Source organism: Canis lupus, chromosome 18, assembly GCF_011100685.1.
Source record: "Canis lupus familiaris isolate Mischka breed German Shepherd chromosome 18, alternate assembly UU_Cfam_GSD_1.0, whole genome shotgun sequence".
Lineage (NCBI taxonomy): Eukaryota > Metazoa > Chordata > Mammalia > Carnivora > Canidae > Canis > Canis lupus.
Window position 1 is genome coordinate 15,267,088 of NC_049239.1, and position 19,199 is coordinate 15,286,286.

The window sequence follows — 19,199 nt, forward strand, 5'->3', positions numbered from 1 at the left end:
AGACTTCAAAATATCTTTTTAGGGGACACAACTTACCCTAAAGCCCTCTCCTGGGCTGTTTTGTTAGGCCACACCTTATGCACTACGAGCTCCTAGTGATCTAAAGTAGACTGTAGGCTACATGGGATGTTGGAATAAGTAGTATACCTTGTATTTATTCTTATCTTTGAGTAAATGTAAAATTAGGCTCAATTAGTATTTAGTATGTGGATTTTTAAAAAGGATTTTATTTATTTTTTCATGAGAGACACACAGAGAGAGGCAGAGGCACAGGCAGAGGGAGAAGCAGGCTTCATGCAGGGAGCCCCATGGGGGACTTGATCACAGGACCCCAGGATCATGCCCTGAACCAAAGGCAGACGCTCAACCACTGAGCCACCGATTTTTGACTCTGGCACCCTGTCACTCATACATCGGTCATTCAGTGTCAAATATATTTTTCTTAGGAAAGACCTGGAGTTGCTGACATGGAGGCATCATCACACTTTAGAATACTAAGCCAATTGCAGATTACACAAGCCTAATTACTAGATTTATAGGTTGTATTACCTAATTTTAATGAAGCCAACCCTCACAAAATTAATCTATGGCTTTACAAAGATCCTCCCAAGAGAAGTGCCTGGCTGACTCGGTCAGTGGAACATGCAATGTTTGATCTCTGGGTTACAAGTTCAAACCCCTCATTGAAAGTGAAGCCTACTTAAAAAAAAAAAAAAAAAAAGAAAAATCCCTCAGAGCCACAATTCTCCAAGCGTGGTCTGGGGACTCACAGGAGATCTGACTGCCTCAAATACATAGCACTAAGACATTATGTGCCTGTTTCCACGCTCAAAGTCTCCCGAGTATGCAGTGGGGTTTTCTAGAGGCTTCGTGTCATGGATGATGTCATCATTCTGCTACAAATGGAAGGTGTGCTTGGGATTCTTGTTCTTAAAATTGTCTCTGTTTTAATTTCCAATATGATAAATATCAAAAGATATATAACCACACCAAAAAACATCTCTTTGAGGTCTATAATTTTTAATGTAGAAAGAGATCCCAAGCCCCAAAAATCTGAGAAATCACAGATTGAAGGTAACATGAACATTGTGGGCAGGAGCTAACAAGGAAATGACATATAATGACAAACTCTTAGAAAGCTACTTTACAATATAAAAACAAGGATGTAGATCTAATCAGATCTGGGATCCCTGGGTGGTGCAGCGGTTTGGCGCCTGCCTTTGGCCCAGGGTGCAATACTGGAGACCCGGAATCGAATCCCACATCCGGCTCCCGGTGCATGGAGCCTGCTTCTCCCTCTGCCTGTGTTTCTGCCTCTCTCTCTCTCTCTCTCTCTGTGACTATCATAAAAAAAAAAAAGATCTAATCAGATCCGATGAGAATTGGGCTAGATATAGAAAATTATGAAGGCTCTTTGAATTAAGGATTTCTATCTGTTATCATTATTGATAAACTTTGCCCTAAGGTGTTTATTATATATAAACTCTTTATGAAATATGTTTCTGGTTTTGATAGCCATTAAGAGCAAAGTACCATAAACTGAACTTAGTGTTTTTATGAATTGCGGTTTCAATGCAAATATTTTAAAGGACCACAATTAGTCATTTTGCTTTCACTACAAAGTTAGTACTGAAAACATTTTTAGTAAGAACAAGAAGTCTTAAAAAAAAAAAAAAAAAAAAAAAGAACAAGAAGTCTTGATTTTGTGAATAATAGAATAAATAATTTTTAAAATTATCATTAGTTCAGCCTTCTAAAATGTTATTGCCCAATTTTATAATGCAAATAATATATTGGTTTTGTGATTGATGTAATTAACTGCATAAAAATAAGTGAAGGTCATGTTGAGGGTTCTTTTTTTTCTTTTTTCTTAATTTATTCATTCAGGAGAGACAGAGGGGGTGAGAGAGGCAGAGACACAGGCAGAGGGAGAAGCAGGCTCCATACAGAGAGCCTGACGTGGGACCTGATCCAGGGTCTCCAGGATCACATCCTGGGCCAAATGCGGCACTAAACCGCTGAGCCACCCAGGCTGCCCGATGTTGAGGGTTCTTTGTCGAAATGTTTACTGACGGGGTGCAATATAAAAAAAATTTTGAAAAAAAAAATTTGACCATCTGTCTGCTTGTTCAAATGCACATCCCTGTCCCCAAATTGAACCCACTGAACAAGATTCCTTTGGGATCTGATATATTGCATTTAAAGCTATACACGATTTTTTTTTTAGGGTTCTATTTATTTATTCATGAGACAGAGAAAGAGGCAGAGACATAGGCAGAGGGAGAAGCAGGCTCCATGCAGGGAGCCCGACATGGGACTCAATCCTGGGACTCTGGGATCACGCCCTGAGTCACCCAGACATCCCCAGTATGTGTTTCTCTAATAAACACTGAAGTTTGAGAATTTGAGTCAGGGATGGTAAACTCAAATACTTACAGGGGCCAAGAAAATGATACTGATGATGCCAATGTTGATTAGAAATGCTTATGTGCTCTTAGTATGTGCCAGCACTGTTTAGAACAGCACTTGACAGATTTTGACTCATTTATTCCCCTTTATAATGCATTGACATAGATACTGTTATACCCCCATTTAAAAAATTTATTTATTTATTTATTGATTGATTGATTGATTGATTGTAGAGAGGGAGTGTGCACACAGACCTGTGAGGGGGGTCGGGGGGAGAGGGAAGGAGGGAGGGGCAGGGGGAGGGAGAGAGAACCTTCAGCAGGCTCCCCTGTGAGTGTGGAGCCTGACACAGGGTTCAATCTCATGAACCTGAGATCACAACCTAAATGAAAAACAAGAGTCAGACATTTAACTGACTGAGCCATCCAGTCGCTCCTATAATTCCCATTTTACACATGAGGAAATAGTGGCTCAGAGAGAATAAATTACTGTCCAAGGGCACAAAGTAGTGGAGTCAGGATTCAAACCCGGAGCAGTCTGGCTCTGCTATCTATACTGAATGTCACTGCAGGAAACAGGCTTGGTGAGGTCTGGCAAACCAGGGATTGAATCTTGCTTATAGAAATGAGGTTCCAGTTTGGACAGATCTCATACTTTTTTCCCTTTTCTTTCTTTCTTTCTTTTTTTTTTATTTTTTAAGATTTATGTATTTAATTTAGAGAGAGAAAGAGCACCTGCACGTGCATGTTGGGGAGGGGAATAGAGAGAGGGAGACAGAGGGTCTCAAGAAGGCTCCACACTCAGCAATGTGGGGCTTGATCCCAGGACCCTGAGATCAAGACCTGAGCCAAAGTCAAGAGCCCACACTTAACTTACTGAGCCACACAGGTGCCCAAGATCGCATGCTTTTAATAGAAGATGAAAATCTGAATTTGCTTACATAAAATTTTTTAATACTTAAAAGAAGGTAATAAAATTATTTTAAGCCTGCTTCACTACACATTGTGTGGACCAACAAAACATGTCAATGTGACTTTTTTTTTAAATTTATCTTTCAAGATTTTTATTTATTCACAAGAGACACAGAGAGAGAGGCAGAGACACAGGCAGAGGGAGCAGCAGGCTCCCTGCAGGGAGCCCGATGTAGGACTTGATCCCGGGACTCTGGGATCACTCCCTGGGCTGAAGGCGGGTGCTCAACCACTGAGCCAGCCAGGCATCCCTATTTTTAATTTTTTTTTTAATTTTTAAAAAGATTTTCTTTCTTTATTTGGAAGAGGGAGAAGCAGATTCCCCACTGAGCCGGGAGCTCCCGACATGGGGCTCGATTCCAGGACCCTGAGATCAAGACTTGAGCCGAAGGCAGATGCTTAACTGACTGAGCCACCCAGGTGCCCCCACGTCGATGTGACTTTAGCAGGATATGGTCACTGTACCATGTACAACCTCTCCCTTATCCTTTTTTTCCTTCCAGCAAAGCTCGCATTCATGAGTGAAGTCTCTGTATACAAACTAAGGTTTTAGTACGGTTGTTGCATTGCAGAGTAACTTGAGCATCTAATGCCTCTCTAAGGCTTAATACTTAATAATCTCTTAATGTATAGGCCTCAGGTGAAGTATTTATAATTTTCAAGATGATTTCTTTAAGCAGGCTAAGATGACAAATTTCAAAAATATGCAAAAGTTTTCTGTGTTTTTTTGGCTTTTACTCATATGTACCCATTACCTAGTTTCAACAATTGTATCCACTTTAGGCCAATTGCATTTTATTTCTACTTTTCCTCATCCCCCTCACTGGATATTTTTTTAAGTTTATTTATTTATTTTAGTAACTTCTACACCCAAGGGGTGGGGCTTGAACTCTCCATCCTGAGATCAAGAGTCGCATGCTCTTTGGACTGACTCAGCCGGGTGCCCTGTCACTGGATGACTTTTAAGCAACTCCTAGATATTACATAATCCCATCCAGAAATTAAAAATTACTTTTTGAGATTAAAAAGTCCCAACCCAGCGGCGCCTCGGTAGCTCAGTTGGTTGAGCGTCTGACTTGTTTTTTGGCTCAGGTCATGCATGATCTCAGGGTTGTGAGATTGAGCCCAGCATCAGGCTCTACACTGGGCAGGGAGCCTGCTTAAGATTCTCTCTCTCTGGGCAGCCCTGGTGGCGCAGCGGTTTGGCGCCGCCTGCAGCCTGGGGTGTGATCCTGGAGACCAGGGATCGGGTCCCACTTCGGGCTTCCTGTATGGAGCCTGCTTCTCCCTCTCCCTCTGCCTGTGTCTCTGCCTCTCTCTCTGTGTCTATGAATGAATAGATAAAATCTTAAAAAAAAAAAAAAAAAAGATTCTCTCTCTCCCTCTTCCTCTGCTGCTCAGCACCAACTTCCTCTCTAAAAAAAATAAAAGTCCCAACTCAAAGCAATGACTTTTTTTTTCTTTTAATGTAAGCTCTATGCCCAATATGGGGTTTGAACTCACAACCCAGAGATCAAGAATCACATGCTGTATTGACTGAGCCAGACAGGCACCCCTCAAAGAAATGACTTTCTAGGCAGCCTAGGTGACTCAGCAGTTTAGCGCCGCCTTTGGTCCAGGGCGTGATCCTGGAGACCGAGGATCGAGTCCCATGTCCGGCTCCCTGCATGGGGCCTGCTTCTCCTTCTGCCTGTGTCTCTGCCTCTCTCTCTGTGTGTCTCTCAAGGATAAATAAATAAAATCTTTTTTAAAAAATTAAAAAAAAATTTTTTTTAATAAATAAAATCTTAAAAAAAAATTACTTTCTAATGTTGAAGTCTCTGTATGCAATTGAGGGGAAGATATTTGGACCTGGACCTCTAAAATCTTACCATTTAAGTAACTGCCCCAAGGGCTCCTGAGTGGCTCAGTTGGTTAAGGCTTAGCCTTCAGCTTCGGTCATGATTCCCAGGTCCTGGGATTAAGCCCCATGTCAGCCTTCTTGCTCCTTGAGGAATCTGCTGCTCCCTTGCCCTCTGCCCCTCCTTCCCTCACTTGTGTGCTCCCTCTCTTTCCCTCTATCTCAGATAAATGGATAAAACCTTAAAAAAAATGAGTGACTGCCGCAGCTCTCTATAGATACAATAATAAGTTCAGTGCTTCAGAAAAAACTTTGTAGAATTGTAGCCGAGATTGAAAAAACAGAAGGCACAGTTGTTAAGTTCATACATTGTGAGACCCTAATGGCAAGGAGAAGGGATTGGGTAAAAATGTAACTTCCCTGGCTTAAAGAATGAGATTTATTATCTAATATAGCAACTCCAGAGTAGAGCCGTTCCAAGGTTGCTTAGTTCAGTAGCTCAACCGTGTTGTCCTTCCCCCTCCCCTCTGCCAACCTCAGCACATTCTCTTCTCATGAACTACTTCCTAACCCTCCTGGCGGTGGAGGGAGCATGGCATCCTGCAGAAGGAAAAGGACTTGTGGGGGGTTTGCTTGCCTCTTGTGGTAGATTTTTGGATTTATTCTCTCAATATCCATTTTATTTGTCTCCTATTTTGAGGATCTAAAAAGCTAAACGCCACATTTCCCAGATGACCTGGCATCTAGAATTCTGGATATGGATTGGGTCCTGCCAACTAGATGTAGGAGACAGAGGTACAAGGTGGAAATGGGATGGATTTTCTTGTGGCTCAGGTGGCTGTGGTGCGAGTGCTTCCAGCAGACTCCTCAGTCGAACTCTCACTTTTGTGAGTACGAGGCAGTTGTAGCAGGTTCTTGTAAGTTTATTTATTTATAATCTCTACACGCAATGTAGGGCTTGAACTCATGATCCTGGGATCGAGTTGCATGCCCCACAGACTGAGCCAGCCAGGCGCCCCCTTTCAATGACTTTCTAAGGACCCTTATTCCCTGTATTAAATCCCTTTTTGTTTGATATATTTAGAGTGGTTTCTATTCTTCAATCAATCTCTTGCTGACAAATACCTCTTTTTCTTTTTAAGGGGAAAGAAGCTTTTCCCAAAAGCTCTCCAGAAGAGGTTTCTTCATGTCTCATTGAGAACTGCATCATGTGCCTAACTCAGGAGGACTGGGTCATGTGCTCACCCCTAAGGGACCTGCGTGATTTGTTTAAACTTAACAGGTGGTCTGGGAAGCCTGGGAGATCCTTTTTGGTAGTTTTAAACTGTTTTTTTTTTTTATGTATTTATTTATTTAATTTATTTATTTTCAAATATTTTATTTATTAATTCATGAGAGACACACACACACACACACACACAGAGAGAGAGAGGTAGAGACATAAGCAGAGGGAAAAGCAGGCTCCCTGCAGGGACCCCGAAGTGGGACCTGATTCCCAGATGTGGGATCACGCCCCCAGCCAAAGGCAGATGGTCAACCACGGAGCCACCTGGGCATCCCATATTTTTTACCTTTTTCCCCCTGGATTACACATTTACATTTTTAAAAAATCACAATGTTACAGAGTTGAACAAAACGATATAGGAGAAAAACTATATAGAAGATGGTTTTACTCCAAAATGAAGAAGTGAAGGAGCATGTTCATAGTCCAGGTAGGGTCTGAGATAGAAATGTAAACAAGCACCCAGAAGTCTGCTGAGGCTCATGAAAAGCTTCTAATCCTCTGTCCAAGGTGCTCAGGTGACAGGTGCTCCTGAACGGCAGTTAGAAGTTAACACGCGGGATGATGCTCTAATTGTAGCTTGTCAGTACGGAACTACCTACTTGTACTCTCTGGAAGATGCTGGTCGATTTTTGTCCCACTGAAAATGTTATAGGAAGCATTTTTTTGTTGTTTCATGTATCTTAGCATAACTCGCTTTCTGGACACGCCCAACATCACTATCGACTCTAAACTGATTTTGATGCTTGCCAGGAACTATTAGCAGATATATTTGCTGCTTATTTGTTTTCAGACACTTTAGATACCTCATTTCTAGGTGTGCTATATGTGTATGTATGTAAATATATGGCTGTCAGCTCAATTTTCTCCTTGGAACTTGGGGATTGGGTCATAAGAGCTTTGATTCCTCCCAGCAATTTTTGCGGCAACAGGAGACTCTGCCTATTGGTATGGGTATCATGAGAACTTTTGGTCTTTATTTTTTCCCCTTTGGTTTTAGGTTTAGTGGTCTCTAGTTCTCTTATACATAAGGAGAGGGGACTGGGTGATGCCTTATGATTTATGAAATCATGTTTTATTTTTAAGATTTATTTATTTATTTTAGAGAGAGCAGGAGGGAGGCCAGAGACAGAAGGAGAGAGAAAGAGAGTCTCAGGCAGACTCTGCGCTGAGCATGGAGCCCAATGCGGGGCTTAGTCCCACGACCCTGAGATCACGACCTGAGCCTAACCAAGAGTCAAATGCTCAACCAACTGCACCATCCAGAAATGCATGTTTTATTTTCACCCCAAAATAATGTTTTATTTTCAAAGAGGAAGAACCAAACTGGAAAAAAAGTATATGCTGAGTCAAAAGATTGTGTTTGTCCTAGTTCTCCTACCTACTGCCAAAACGGGACATCTGGAGTGTTTTCCAACGCCAACAACCAATTCTCTGATTTTCAGGACACTCACTGGGTGTTCAACAGTTCACTTCAATTATGAGACTAACCACCTGGGGCTAGTGCAGACTCAACAAAACTGCCCATCTTCCAGCTTTAGGACCAGCTGCAAGTCTTGGAGAGATTACCCATGCTTCTGAGTGACTGGCCATAAAGCAGGGGTTGCCATAACCCCCTCCTCAGGTTCGATAATTTGCTAGAATGGCTCATAGAATACAGGAGGGCATTTTACTGGTTTATTATCAAGGATACAACTCAGGAGCAGCCAAACAGAAGTGATGCATGGGGCAAGGTTTGGGTGGTGGGGTGCACAGAGCTCCCATACTCTCTCTGGTCACACTACCCTCCGACACCTTGATGCTTCACCAGCTTGGAAGTTCAAATTTTGTTCAAGACTTTTAATCTTCAAGAGCTCAATCTTTACAAACGCTTCTCTATAAGGAGGTCAGCGATAGGGCTGAAACTTTCAACGCTCTCATCACTTGGTCTTTCTGGTGACCAGCCTTATCTTGAGGCTTTCCAGAAACTTTACCCTAAGTTGGCCAGGTGTGACGTAAATGGGCTCAATCATGAAAAACAAAAGTCTCTTCTAATACTCATGAAATCTCAAAGGTTTTAGAAGCTCTGAGCTAGGAACTGGGATCAAATATCAAATACATGTCCTATTATACCACAGGACATTTAACTCTTTCACGGGATTGATTTGAAAGACATTTTTTAATGGATCTGAAAACATTCTTTTAGCTAGAAATTGTAAGATAAATGTAATGTATATTCCAAGCCTATTACTTTGTTCCTTGTGGTTGCTCCACAAAACAAAACTGTTGACAGATTGACCGTGCATTGGCAAGCATGACTCAAATGCCTTACACACACACACACACACACACACACACGCATGCATACACCTATTGCTATAAAGTGACCCTGATGAATCACACCTCCCTGAATTTATACCCTTGGTATCATTGCCTCTTGCAATGAATCTGGCCTTAGGATTTGTTTAAAGCATAGAATATTGTGGAAATAACATTGTGTGAGTTTTCTGGAGCCTGCACAGCTTGTGCCTCCATTCTCTTGAGACTAAAGAAGCTGAGATAGACCAGTTAATAATGAAGGACCACGTGGAGAGAGAGAGGTCCTAGCCTGCCAGTCTCCTCCAGGTCTCAGATACAGGGATAGGGTCATCTGGGGTCCTCAGGCTCTAGCTCACCCACTGGATGAATGCAACAGCATGAGTGAGCCCAGATGAGACCAGAACTGACTAGTGAACCCACAGCATTGCGAGAAATAATAAATCGTTGTAAGCTATTTAGTTTTAAGGTTTTTTTTTTTGTTTTTTTTTAATGCAGCAATAGACAACTGAGACCATTCTCAACTTGTGATGACCAGATTAGATGTTAGGACTAAAGATGTTAGTTGTCTGTGAACCTAGCATCAGACAGGAGAGGGGAAGAGTGAGTCCTGAAGAAATGTCTGAGGACTCTGAAATAAGAAGTACTTAGAGCACCTTGCATGATGACTACAGAACATATTGGCTTCCTCTCTGGAGGCAAATAGTGCATGAGAAAAGATAGCCATTTGCTGTACATCACTGGCTGTGATCAGTCACAAAAACATGCCTTACGTACCCAGAGATTCAAAACTACCATTGTCTTTATCTTATTTGTGTATCTATGTATGTTTGTGTGTGTGTGTGAGAGAGAGAGAGAGAGAGAGAGAGAGAGCGCACACCCAGGGGGTAGTGGTGGGGAGGGGCAGAGGAAGAGAGAGAGAGAAACTCAAGCAGGGCTTGAGATGCTGGACTTGATCCCACCACCCTGAAATCATGACCTGAGCCAAAATCAAGTCAGCTGCTTAAGTGACTGAGCCACCTAGGTGCCGCCCAAAATACTACTGTCTTCTTAAAGAAAAGATTTTATTTATTTATGTGAGAGTGAGAGAGAGAGCACCAGAGCCAGAGGTCAGGGGACAGAAGGAGAGGGAGAAGCAGACTCCTCGCTGAGCAGGGAGCCTGATGCAGGACTCAAGACCAGGACCGTGGAATGATGACCTGAGCTGAAGGCAGAAGCTTAACCAACTGAGCTGCCCAGGTGCCCTAATATTATTGTCTTTAATTCATAGTTAGGTATATCTGCTTTCTCACCCGTTTGTCAAATGGAAAATCCCCACTTTATGGGTTGTTTTGACTATTCTACTAATGGAATCTCAATAAGGTTATATTACTCATAAACTCGGAAGAATATCACTCTAACAATTCTATATTCTAGAAAAATAGATTTATGCAATTGGAAATTGTGTTGTTTCTAGAACACATAAAGATTATTTTATAGGTGTGGCTGGCTGGCTTAGTCAATGGAGCATGTGATTTTTGATCTTGGGGGTTGTGAGTTCCAGCCTTGTGTTGGGTGTAAAGATGACCTTTTCAAAAGTTATTTTATAAATAAATGTGTATGTTGCCTTCTCTCCTGCTCCTCCTTTCCCTTGCCCTAATGTTGACTGAGCAGGTTGAAATGCTAGATGGTGGCCAGCTTCCTGTACCAACTTCTAGCAAGCTGCTACTTTTTCTCCAAGATCAGCTGAAGTTAGGAGCCCTGAGTTCTCAGCAGGTGCTAGAAACTCATTGGTTTATGAGAATTGGGCTTATAAAGGTTTCAGGTGAGGTCCACAGATGTGGGTCGTTTACCTCAGGGCTTGTGTAGGTGATGAAGACACTGAGGAGGTTTGAGGAGAGCGCCCCTGAAGTCTGGGTCACTCTAAGAATAAATCTCCAGGGGATTCAATTCAGTTTGAGATCTCCATCAGGGCAGCCCTGGTGGCTCAGTGCTTTAGGGCCGCCTTCAGCCCAGCATGTGATCCTGGAGGCCCAGGATGGAAACCCACATCAGGCTCCCCAGAGGGAGCCTGCTTCTCCCTCTGCCTGAGTCTCTGCCTCTCTGTGTGTCTTTCATGAATAAATAAATAAAGTCTTAAAAAAGAGAGAGAGAGAGTGATCTCCATCAAAGATTTTTGAGAAAGGAGGCACCTGGTTAGCTTAGTAGGTAGAGCATGTGACTCCTTTTTTTAAGAGTTGTTTATTTCTTTTTTAAAATTTTATTTATTTATTCATGAGAGAGAGAGAGAGGCAGAGACATAGACAGGGGGAGAAGCAGGCTCCCTGCGAGGAGCCCGATGGGACTTGATACCAGGACCCGGGATCATGCCCTGGGCTGAAAGCAGATGCTCAACCAGATGCTCAACCACTGAGCCCCCGAGACAGCTCCTGAAGAAGAAATTCTTGAGAGAGGGTTTACATGGTGAGATCGATGTGCCAGACACAGGGCTGCCCCAGCCCATAAGCAGCTCCCCGCCACTGTTGGGTGTGCTCCTATAAGAATTCATTTAAGCAGTCTGCGAGGAGTGAAATGGGTCTTGCAGGGCAATAGAAGTAACCGGGGGAACCCAAGGCCTATTTATCTACAGCTGCCCAGTGGCGTGTGTTCTCGGGTTACCGAGTAGGCCCTAGGGTAGAACTGACCTCAATTTACATTCCTGTTTCATGTTAGTTCAACTGTACAAAGGGATATATATATATTTTTAAGATTTATTTATTTATTTATTTATTTATTTATTTATTTATTTATTTATTTATTAGAGACACAGAGAGAGGGCAGCCCCAGTGGTGCAGTGATTTAGCGCTGCCGGCAGTCCAGGGTGGGATCCTGGGGACCCGGGATCGAGTCCCACTTTGGGCTCCCTGCATGGAGCCTGCTTCTCCCTCTGCTTGTGTCTCTGCCTCTCTCTCTCTCTGTGTCTCTATTTTTTTTTTTTAAGATTTTATTTATTTTTTCATAGAGTCAGAGAGAGAGAGAGGCAGAGACACAGGCAGAGGGAGAAGCAGGCTCCATGCAGGGAGCTGGACGTGGGACTCGATCCCAGGTCCCCAGGATCACCCTGGACTGCCGGCAGTGCTAAATCACTGCACCACTGGGGCTGCCCCACAAAGGGATATTTTTAAACTTCCTTTTATTCTTTTTTGTTTAAGATTTTATTTATTTGAGAGAGAGAGAACATGAGCAGGAGGAGGGGCAGAGGGGGACAAAGAAGCAGGCTCCCGCTGAGCAGGTAGCACGATGGGGGCTGGACCCCAGGACCCAGGATCATGACCTGAGCCAAAGGCAGACACTTAACCGACTAAGCCACCCAGGCGTCCCTAAACTTCCTTTTGTTCTTATTACCTATTCAACACCACCTACTATGTGCCAGGCACTACAGAGGAGCTAAGGATGTACATAGAGGCCCTCTTTAAGCAACAGAGGCTAGTTTTCTTTAGCATTGCAACGTAAAAACCCTGAAGCACAGGTTACGTTACAGTAGTGTGGGGCTTAGGGACTGTTAAAGATCTGAGACTCAGGCGTGAGATCCGGGGAATGCCTTAAAAATCAATGCAGTTATTGCTACAACCACTTTGGAAAACACTTTGGCAGTATTTGCTAAAAGCAAACACACACATACCCTACGGCTTAGCAATTCCATTTTCCAGCTATATTCACATATTCACCAAGAGACAGGATCAGAGCAGTCACAACGCCGCTACTCAGAGTAGCCCAGACTGGGGACAGCGGAGTCTCCTGTTATTGGTAGAAGCTTCATGTGTCCCCCTCCCTGCCCCCCCACTAAAAATATCATGTGTCCATTAGAGTCTAGAGAGAAAACAGAAATTACTACTTTTTATTCATTAAAAAAAATGAATATAAGTCGTGGTTCGGTTGCACAGGTGCAGGGACACCTTGGGACACAGTTATGACGGGGAAACAGCGCGGAGCTGGGATTTGGAGGGTCTGGGGACCCCTAGAGGAGCTGGGGACCTGGGGGTCTGAGGAGGGGGTTCTGTCCTTTAGGGGACACTGTGGGTGCCTGGGTCAGAGCCGTCTCATTACAAAGCTGAGAGTAAAGGGCAGGTTTGGGGTAGATACAGTACTTGTTTATTTGTTTTGGCTTTTTAAAAAATTTTTATTTATTTATTTATTCATGAGAGACACAGAGAGAGACACAGGGGGAGAAGCAGGCTCCATGCAGGGAGCCTAACGTGGGACTCGATCCGGGTCTCCAGGGTCATGCCCTGGGCCAAAGGCAGGTGCTAAACCCCTGAGCCACCCGGGCGCCCTGCCTTTTTTTTTTTTTTTTTTTTTTAAGATTTTATTCATGAGAGAGAGAGAGAGAGAGGAGAAGGAGAGGCAGAGGGAGAAGCAGGCTCCCTGCAGGAGCCTGATGTGGGACTTGATCCCAGGACTCCAAGATCACTCCCTGGGCCAAAGGCAGGCACTAAACCGCTGAGCCACCCAGGGATCCCCCCCTCCCCTTTTTTTTGAGAGAGAGAGAAAGAAAGAGAGTGATGAGGAGGGTGAGAGGGAGAGGGAGAGAGAAAATCTTAAGCAGGCCCAGTGTGGAGTTTGAGGCAGGGCTCAGACCTCCAAAGCCTGAGATCATGACCTGAGCCCTTATCAGAAGTAGGCCGCTGCGCTGACCGAGCTACCCAGGCGCACCAAGGCACTTTAATAAATGGCACCACTGAGAGGGCCTGTCCGTAGAGCGTACCACTCTTGATCTCAGAGTTGTGAGTTCGAGCCCCACCTTGGGTGCAGAGATTCCTCTAAAATAAAATCTTAAAAAAACAAATAAGTAAATGGCACCAGTGGATTTAAAAAACAAGTGGTATATTCACAGAATGGAACACTCTACAACAATGAAGTGTTGCTGCATGTAACACATGGCTCAGTCTCGCAAACATCCTGTTGAGCAAAAGAAACCAGATGCAAAAAAAAAAAAAAAAAAAGAAACCAGATGCAAAGTCCTAGGGTATGATTTCATTTCCATAAACCTAAAAACTGGGCAGCATGAATCAGCAGTGTTAGTAGTTCGAATAGAGGTAACCTGGGTGGGAGTAGTGCATTGGGCGGGGAGCTTTCAGGAGGGACTGGGAATGTTCAATGTTTTTAAACACAGGTGTTTATATTATTGTACCTTTATGACTCCTGCATATTTTTACATGTATATTATATAACAACAAAACGTTCAAAAAATAAATACAATCGAACGTTATGATCAGAGGACTATCAAGCTGTTCTTTCTTTCTTTCTTTTTTTTTTTTTTTAAGATTTTATTTTTAGGGGACACCTGGGTGGCTCAGCGGTTGAGCATCTGCCTTTGGCTCAGGGCGTGATCCTGGAGACCCGGGATCGAATCCCACATCGGGCTCCCTGCATGGAGCCTGCTTCTCCCTCTGCCTGTGTCTCTGCCCCCGCCCCCCTGTCTCTCAGGAATAAATAAATAAAATCTTTAAAAAAAAAATATTTTATTTTTAGGAGTGCCTGGGTGGTTCAGTCGGTTAAGTGGCCAACTCTTGATTTCAGCTGGGGCCGTGATCTTGGGGTTTGAGATTGAGCCCCAAACTGGGCTCCGTGCTTGCTGGGCATAGAGGGTGTTTGAGGTTCTCCCTCTGCCTCTGCCCCTCCCCTGCCTTAAAAAAAGGAAAAAAAAATAATTTAGTAATCTCTACACCTAGTGTGGGGCTGGAACTTACAACCTTGAGATCAAGAGTCACGTGCTCCACTGACTGAGCCAGCCAGTTGCCCCAACTATAAAAGCCATTTTTTAAAAGCTTTATTTATTTTAGAGAGAGAGACAACACAAGCAAGAGGGACAGAGGAAGCGGGGCTCTCAAGCTAACTCCACGCTAAGCGCAGAGCCCAATGCAGGGCTCTATCCTAAAACCGTGAAATCATGATCTAAGCTGAAACTAAGAGTTGGACACTTAACTGACCCACCTAGGTGCCCCTATAAAGCTGTTCTTTAATGATAAAATATATTTTATCTCCATACACAATGCCTATATCTACCTGAAAATTAGAAATACACATTTTTGAACAACTGATTGTGAATAATGTGAGAACAGAATTCATGTTTAACTGTGAGAAAAATCAAAGTCAGTTTATTTATTTTTTTAACATCAGTTTATTTTTACATTAGATTTTATATTGGATTTTTATTTTATTTTATTTTATTATTTTTTATGATAGTCACAGAGAGAGAGAGAGGCAGAGACATAGGCAGAGGGAGAAGCAGGCTCCATGCACCGGGAGCCCGATGTGGGATTCGATCCCGGGTCTCCAGGATCGCACCCTGGGCCAAAGGCCGGCGCCAAACCGCTGCGCCACCCAGGGATCCCTATATTGGATTTTTAAATCATTTACAATAAAACAGAAAACAAAATTCTTAGAGAGTTCATGTATTTGAGAAACAAGTATTCCATCATGGCTATATCCATGTCCCAGTGCTTGAAAGAAATGGAACCCATGGTGTGAGAGTTCAGCATAGTTTATTATGCCTGGACCATTTAATTTGTTTAGATATGTGCTGGCATATTAGTCAATATTCTAAATCCCTACTAAGAGAGCCCTGGACAGATTTTCAGGAGCCATTTTTAACTGGCTTTTGTATAATAGGCATTTTGTTTGTAATACATTTATTACTATTGTTTACTTTCTCCAGATAATCTAGACTGCATTCCCTTTTCTTTGGTCTGAACGTTGGACTGAAAATTTTCTTTCATTTTTACTGTTTACACAATAGCCAAATGAGAGGTCTGTAAAAATCCTCACTTGTAAATCAGAGGCACTAAAAGAAAGTAGGAATGACCCCTTGTGGTGGTTTAAAAATATGTCCACATAATCTTTGTTACTCTTCCCTTCCAGAAGTGGTTTCGTGCCCCTCCTTTGAGCATGATGCTGGACTTGCACCTCATGAATAGAATGTGGTGAAAATGATGGATTGTGACTTCTGAGGGTAGGTCACAAAAGGCATTCAAGTTTCTACCGTGCTCTCTGGGGGAAGCCAGACAGTCAAGCAGCCCTATGGAAAGATCCAGGTGGAGGAAGTGAGGCCTCCTTGAAAGAGCCAGTGAGGATCTGAGGCCTCCTGCTAACAGCCATGTGAGTGAGCCATCTTGGTAACAGGTCTTTCAGCCTTCCTCAAGCCTCCAGATGACTGCAGCCCCAGGTGACAACTTCACTCTCCAGCCAATCAGCACCCAAAGTCCTGGACCACTGAAATCGTGAGATAATAAATGTTTTGTTTTAAATTGATAAATTTGGGAGAAATTTGTTTTGCAGCCATAGATTAGTAATACATGTCTTGATGTGCATTTTATGTAAGAGCTAATATTTATTGAACAATTAGATCCTTCTCTAAGCATTTTATGTGACATAACTCATTTAATCCTCACAAATATATACGGTAGTTAGTATTACTATCCTTATTTTGCAGATCTGGAAACTGAGGCACAGAGAAACTGAGTAACTTGCCTAAGTTACCAAGTTTACGTAGTGAATGGTAAAGCTAGGATTTGACCTCTGCCAGTCTGGCTCTACTAGCCTGTACACTAACTTCTGGGTTAAATTGCTGCTTTAATGGTACTAGTGCCCCTGAGAAATATGCTGTAATAAGAGACAGGCTTAAGCTTCATCATAGAAGGTATAAATTAGATCTAAGAAAACTTTCCTAGAAATGTAAAAGCATTGGAGAGCCTTTAGAAAGGGGCTAGGATCTCATCCACCAAAGGCCCAAAGGTGGGTTGTGTGACCTCTCAAATCTGTTTCTAATTCTATGACATACTAAATATAACTTCTATGATACAGCATGATTTCATAGCTCAACTTAGAAATATTAGTGTGTAATTGGGTTTACAGCATTTTGTAATTTTCTCTTATATTTAGTAAAAATGAATACAATATGTTTGTATTTAGTAAAAATGAATTCCTTTGTGCTAGGTTGGGGAAAATGCATGTAACTGCTCTTTTCACTTCTTTTGGACTGCTATAGAGAACAAAATATATCTGGCTGTCATACTCCACCTTCTTAATTAGAATAGTCTCGTGATTAGACTTATTAGTAATAAATAATGGTAGAATAAAATAATTAAATTTATACTCAGGGTCATGAGTTTGAGCCTCACACTGGGCATAGAGCTTTAAAAAACAACTTAAAAAATGCTTATACTCTTTCTTTTTTAAAAAATTTCCTGAGGATCCTTGGGTGGCTCAGCGGTTTAGTGCCACCTTTGGCACTAAAGGTGTGATCCTGGAGACCTGGGATGGAGTCCCACGTCGGGCTCCCTGCGTGGAGCCTGCTTCTCCCTCTGCCTGTGTCTCTGCCTCTCTCTCTCTCTCTCGCTCTCTCTGTCTCTCAAGAATAAATAAATAAAATCTAAAAAAAAATTAAAAAAATAAAAATTTCCTTTAAAACATCATTTGAAATTCTGATGCATCTCAAATAAATTTTTCATTTTTATTAATAAATTTTTTTCCGTTAGGCTCCACACCCAACATAAGCGACTTGAACTAGAGACGAACCCTGAGATTGAGTCCTATGCTCTACCCACTGAACCAGCCATGTGCCCCCAAATTTTTAATTTTTGAATTTGCAGAGACTAGGTTTATAATTCATCATTCTTTCTGTGAGCACCTAACATAATATATGTAAATTTACTGATTGCTAATTAGGTAGGTATATTTTAATTCAATAAATTCAGAGCATTCACAAATATCCTAGGTGGCACACGTAGTTCTCTCTTAATTTATAGAAAAGATTGACAAGATCACCTTAGGGTCTTTAATCTTCTTAGAAAGATTTTTTTTTTCAGTGAGACTTTTCCTAAAAAAAAAAAAAAAAATTTGGGGCAGCCCGGGTGGCTGAGCGATTTAGCACCGCCTTCAGTCTAGGGCGTGATTCTGGAGACCTGGGATCAAGTCCCACATCGGGCTCTCTGCCTCTGCCTGTGTCTCTAGCTCTCTCTCTGTGTCTTTCATGAATAAATAAAATATAAAAAAAAAGGGATCCCTGGGTGGCGCAGTGGTTTGGCGCCTGCCTTTGGCCCAGGGCGCGATCCTGGAGACCCGGGATCGAATCCCACATCGGGCTCCCGGTGCATGGAGCCTGCTTCTCCCTCTGCCTGTGTCTCTGCCTCTCTCTCTCTCTCTGTGTGACTATCATAAATAAATAAATAAATATACAAAAAATATTTTATTTATTTGAGAGAGAAAGCATGAGTATGAGCAGGGGGAGGGGCTGCTTAGCCAACTGAGCCACCCAGGTGCCCATTGGTGAGCATTTTCTTAAACACCTCTGAAAAGGTTGGTGTTTTTTGGTTTTCATTTTTTTTTTCTTTTCATAGTTACTACTGCCATCTAGTAATCATAGTATATAATTCACGTACTTATTTTGTTTATTTTCTGCTTCTGGCAGTAGAATGTAAGCTCCATGAGGGCAGGGAGATTTCTGTGAGCTTTGTTCACTGCTGTAGACTCAATACCTACCATCATGCTACAGAATAGATATTTGGTAATTATTTGTTGAACAAATGAATGTAAAAGATCTAGCAGATAGATTGTGCCTCCCATCTAATTTTTTAAAAAAGATTTTATTTATTTGTTTATTTATTTATTTATTTATTTATTCATTTATTTATTCATGAGAGATACAGAAAGAGAGAGAGGCCGAGAGACCTAGGCAGAGGGAGAAGCAGGCTCCATGCAAGGACCCCAATGTGGGACTTGTTCCCGGACCCTGGGATCACACCCTGAGCCAAAGGCAGAAGCTGAACCGCTGAGCTACCTAGGTGCCCCAAAACCCAGGGCCTCCTTTGTTTTTTCTTCTTTTTTTCAGAATTTATTTTTTTAAGTAATACACCCAACATGAGGCTCGAACTCACATTCCCAAGATCAAGAGGCGTGTGCCCTACTGAGCCAGCTAGGGGCACCCCCTATAACCGCTATAGTGTTAATTGATTCAGGCAAGCATCATCCATAGACGCTAAACCCACAGAGTGAAAGATTCTTGGGGAAGGATACTCACAAAATTTCAAAGTACTACCCCACAGGATTTTTTTTTAATTTTTATTTATTTATTATAGTCACAGAGAGAGAGAGAGAGAGGCAGAGACACAGGCAGAGGGAGAAGCAGGCTCCATGCACCGGGAGCCCGACGTGGGATTCGATCCCGGGTCTCCAGGACCGCGCCCTGGGCCAAAGGCAGGCGCCAAACCGCTGCGCCACCCAGGGATCCCTTGTTTTTAAAATTGAAGTGAAATTCACCTAACATGAAGTTAATAATTTTAGAGTGCACAATTCAGTGGCATTCATACATCCACAATATTGTGTCACCACCATGTCTTTCTAGTTCCAAAGCATTTTCATCACTACAAAATAAAACCTTATATCC

General features: G+C 42.5%; 1 protein-coding gene across 2 annotated transcripts in view; it reads left to right on the top strand.

The window, feature by feature from the left end:
- The first annotated feature begins 15,795 nt into the window (after positions 1–15,795).
- SRPK2 (SRSF protein kinase 2) overlaps positions 15,796–19,199 on the top strand; it is a 248,782-nt gene continuing 245,378 nt past the window's right edge. The window contains exon 1 of one of the 2 annotated variants that reach the window (XM_038562755.1): positions 15,796–16,035. In XM_038562755.1, coding sequence (XP_038418683.1) covers positions 15,965–16,035 — 71 coding nt within the window. In that variant the 5' untranslated portion in view covers positions 15,796–15,964. The remainder of the gene's footprint in view (positions 16,036–19,199) is intronic. The other variant, XM_038562763.1, reaches the window with a different exon arrangement.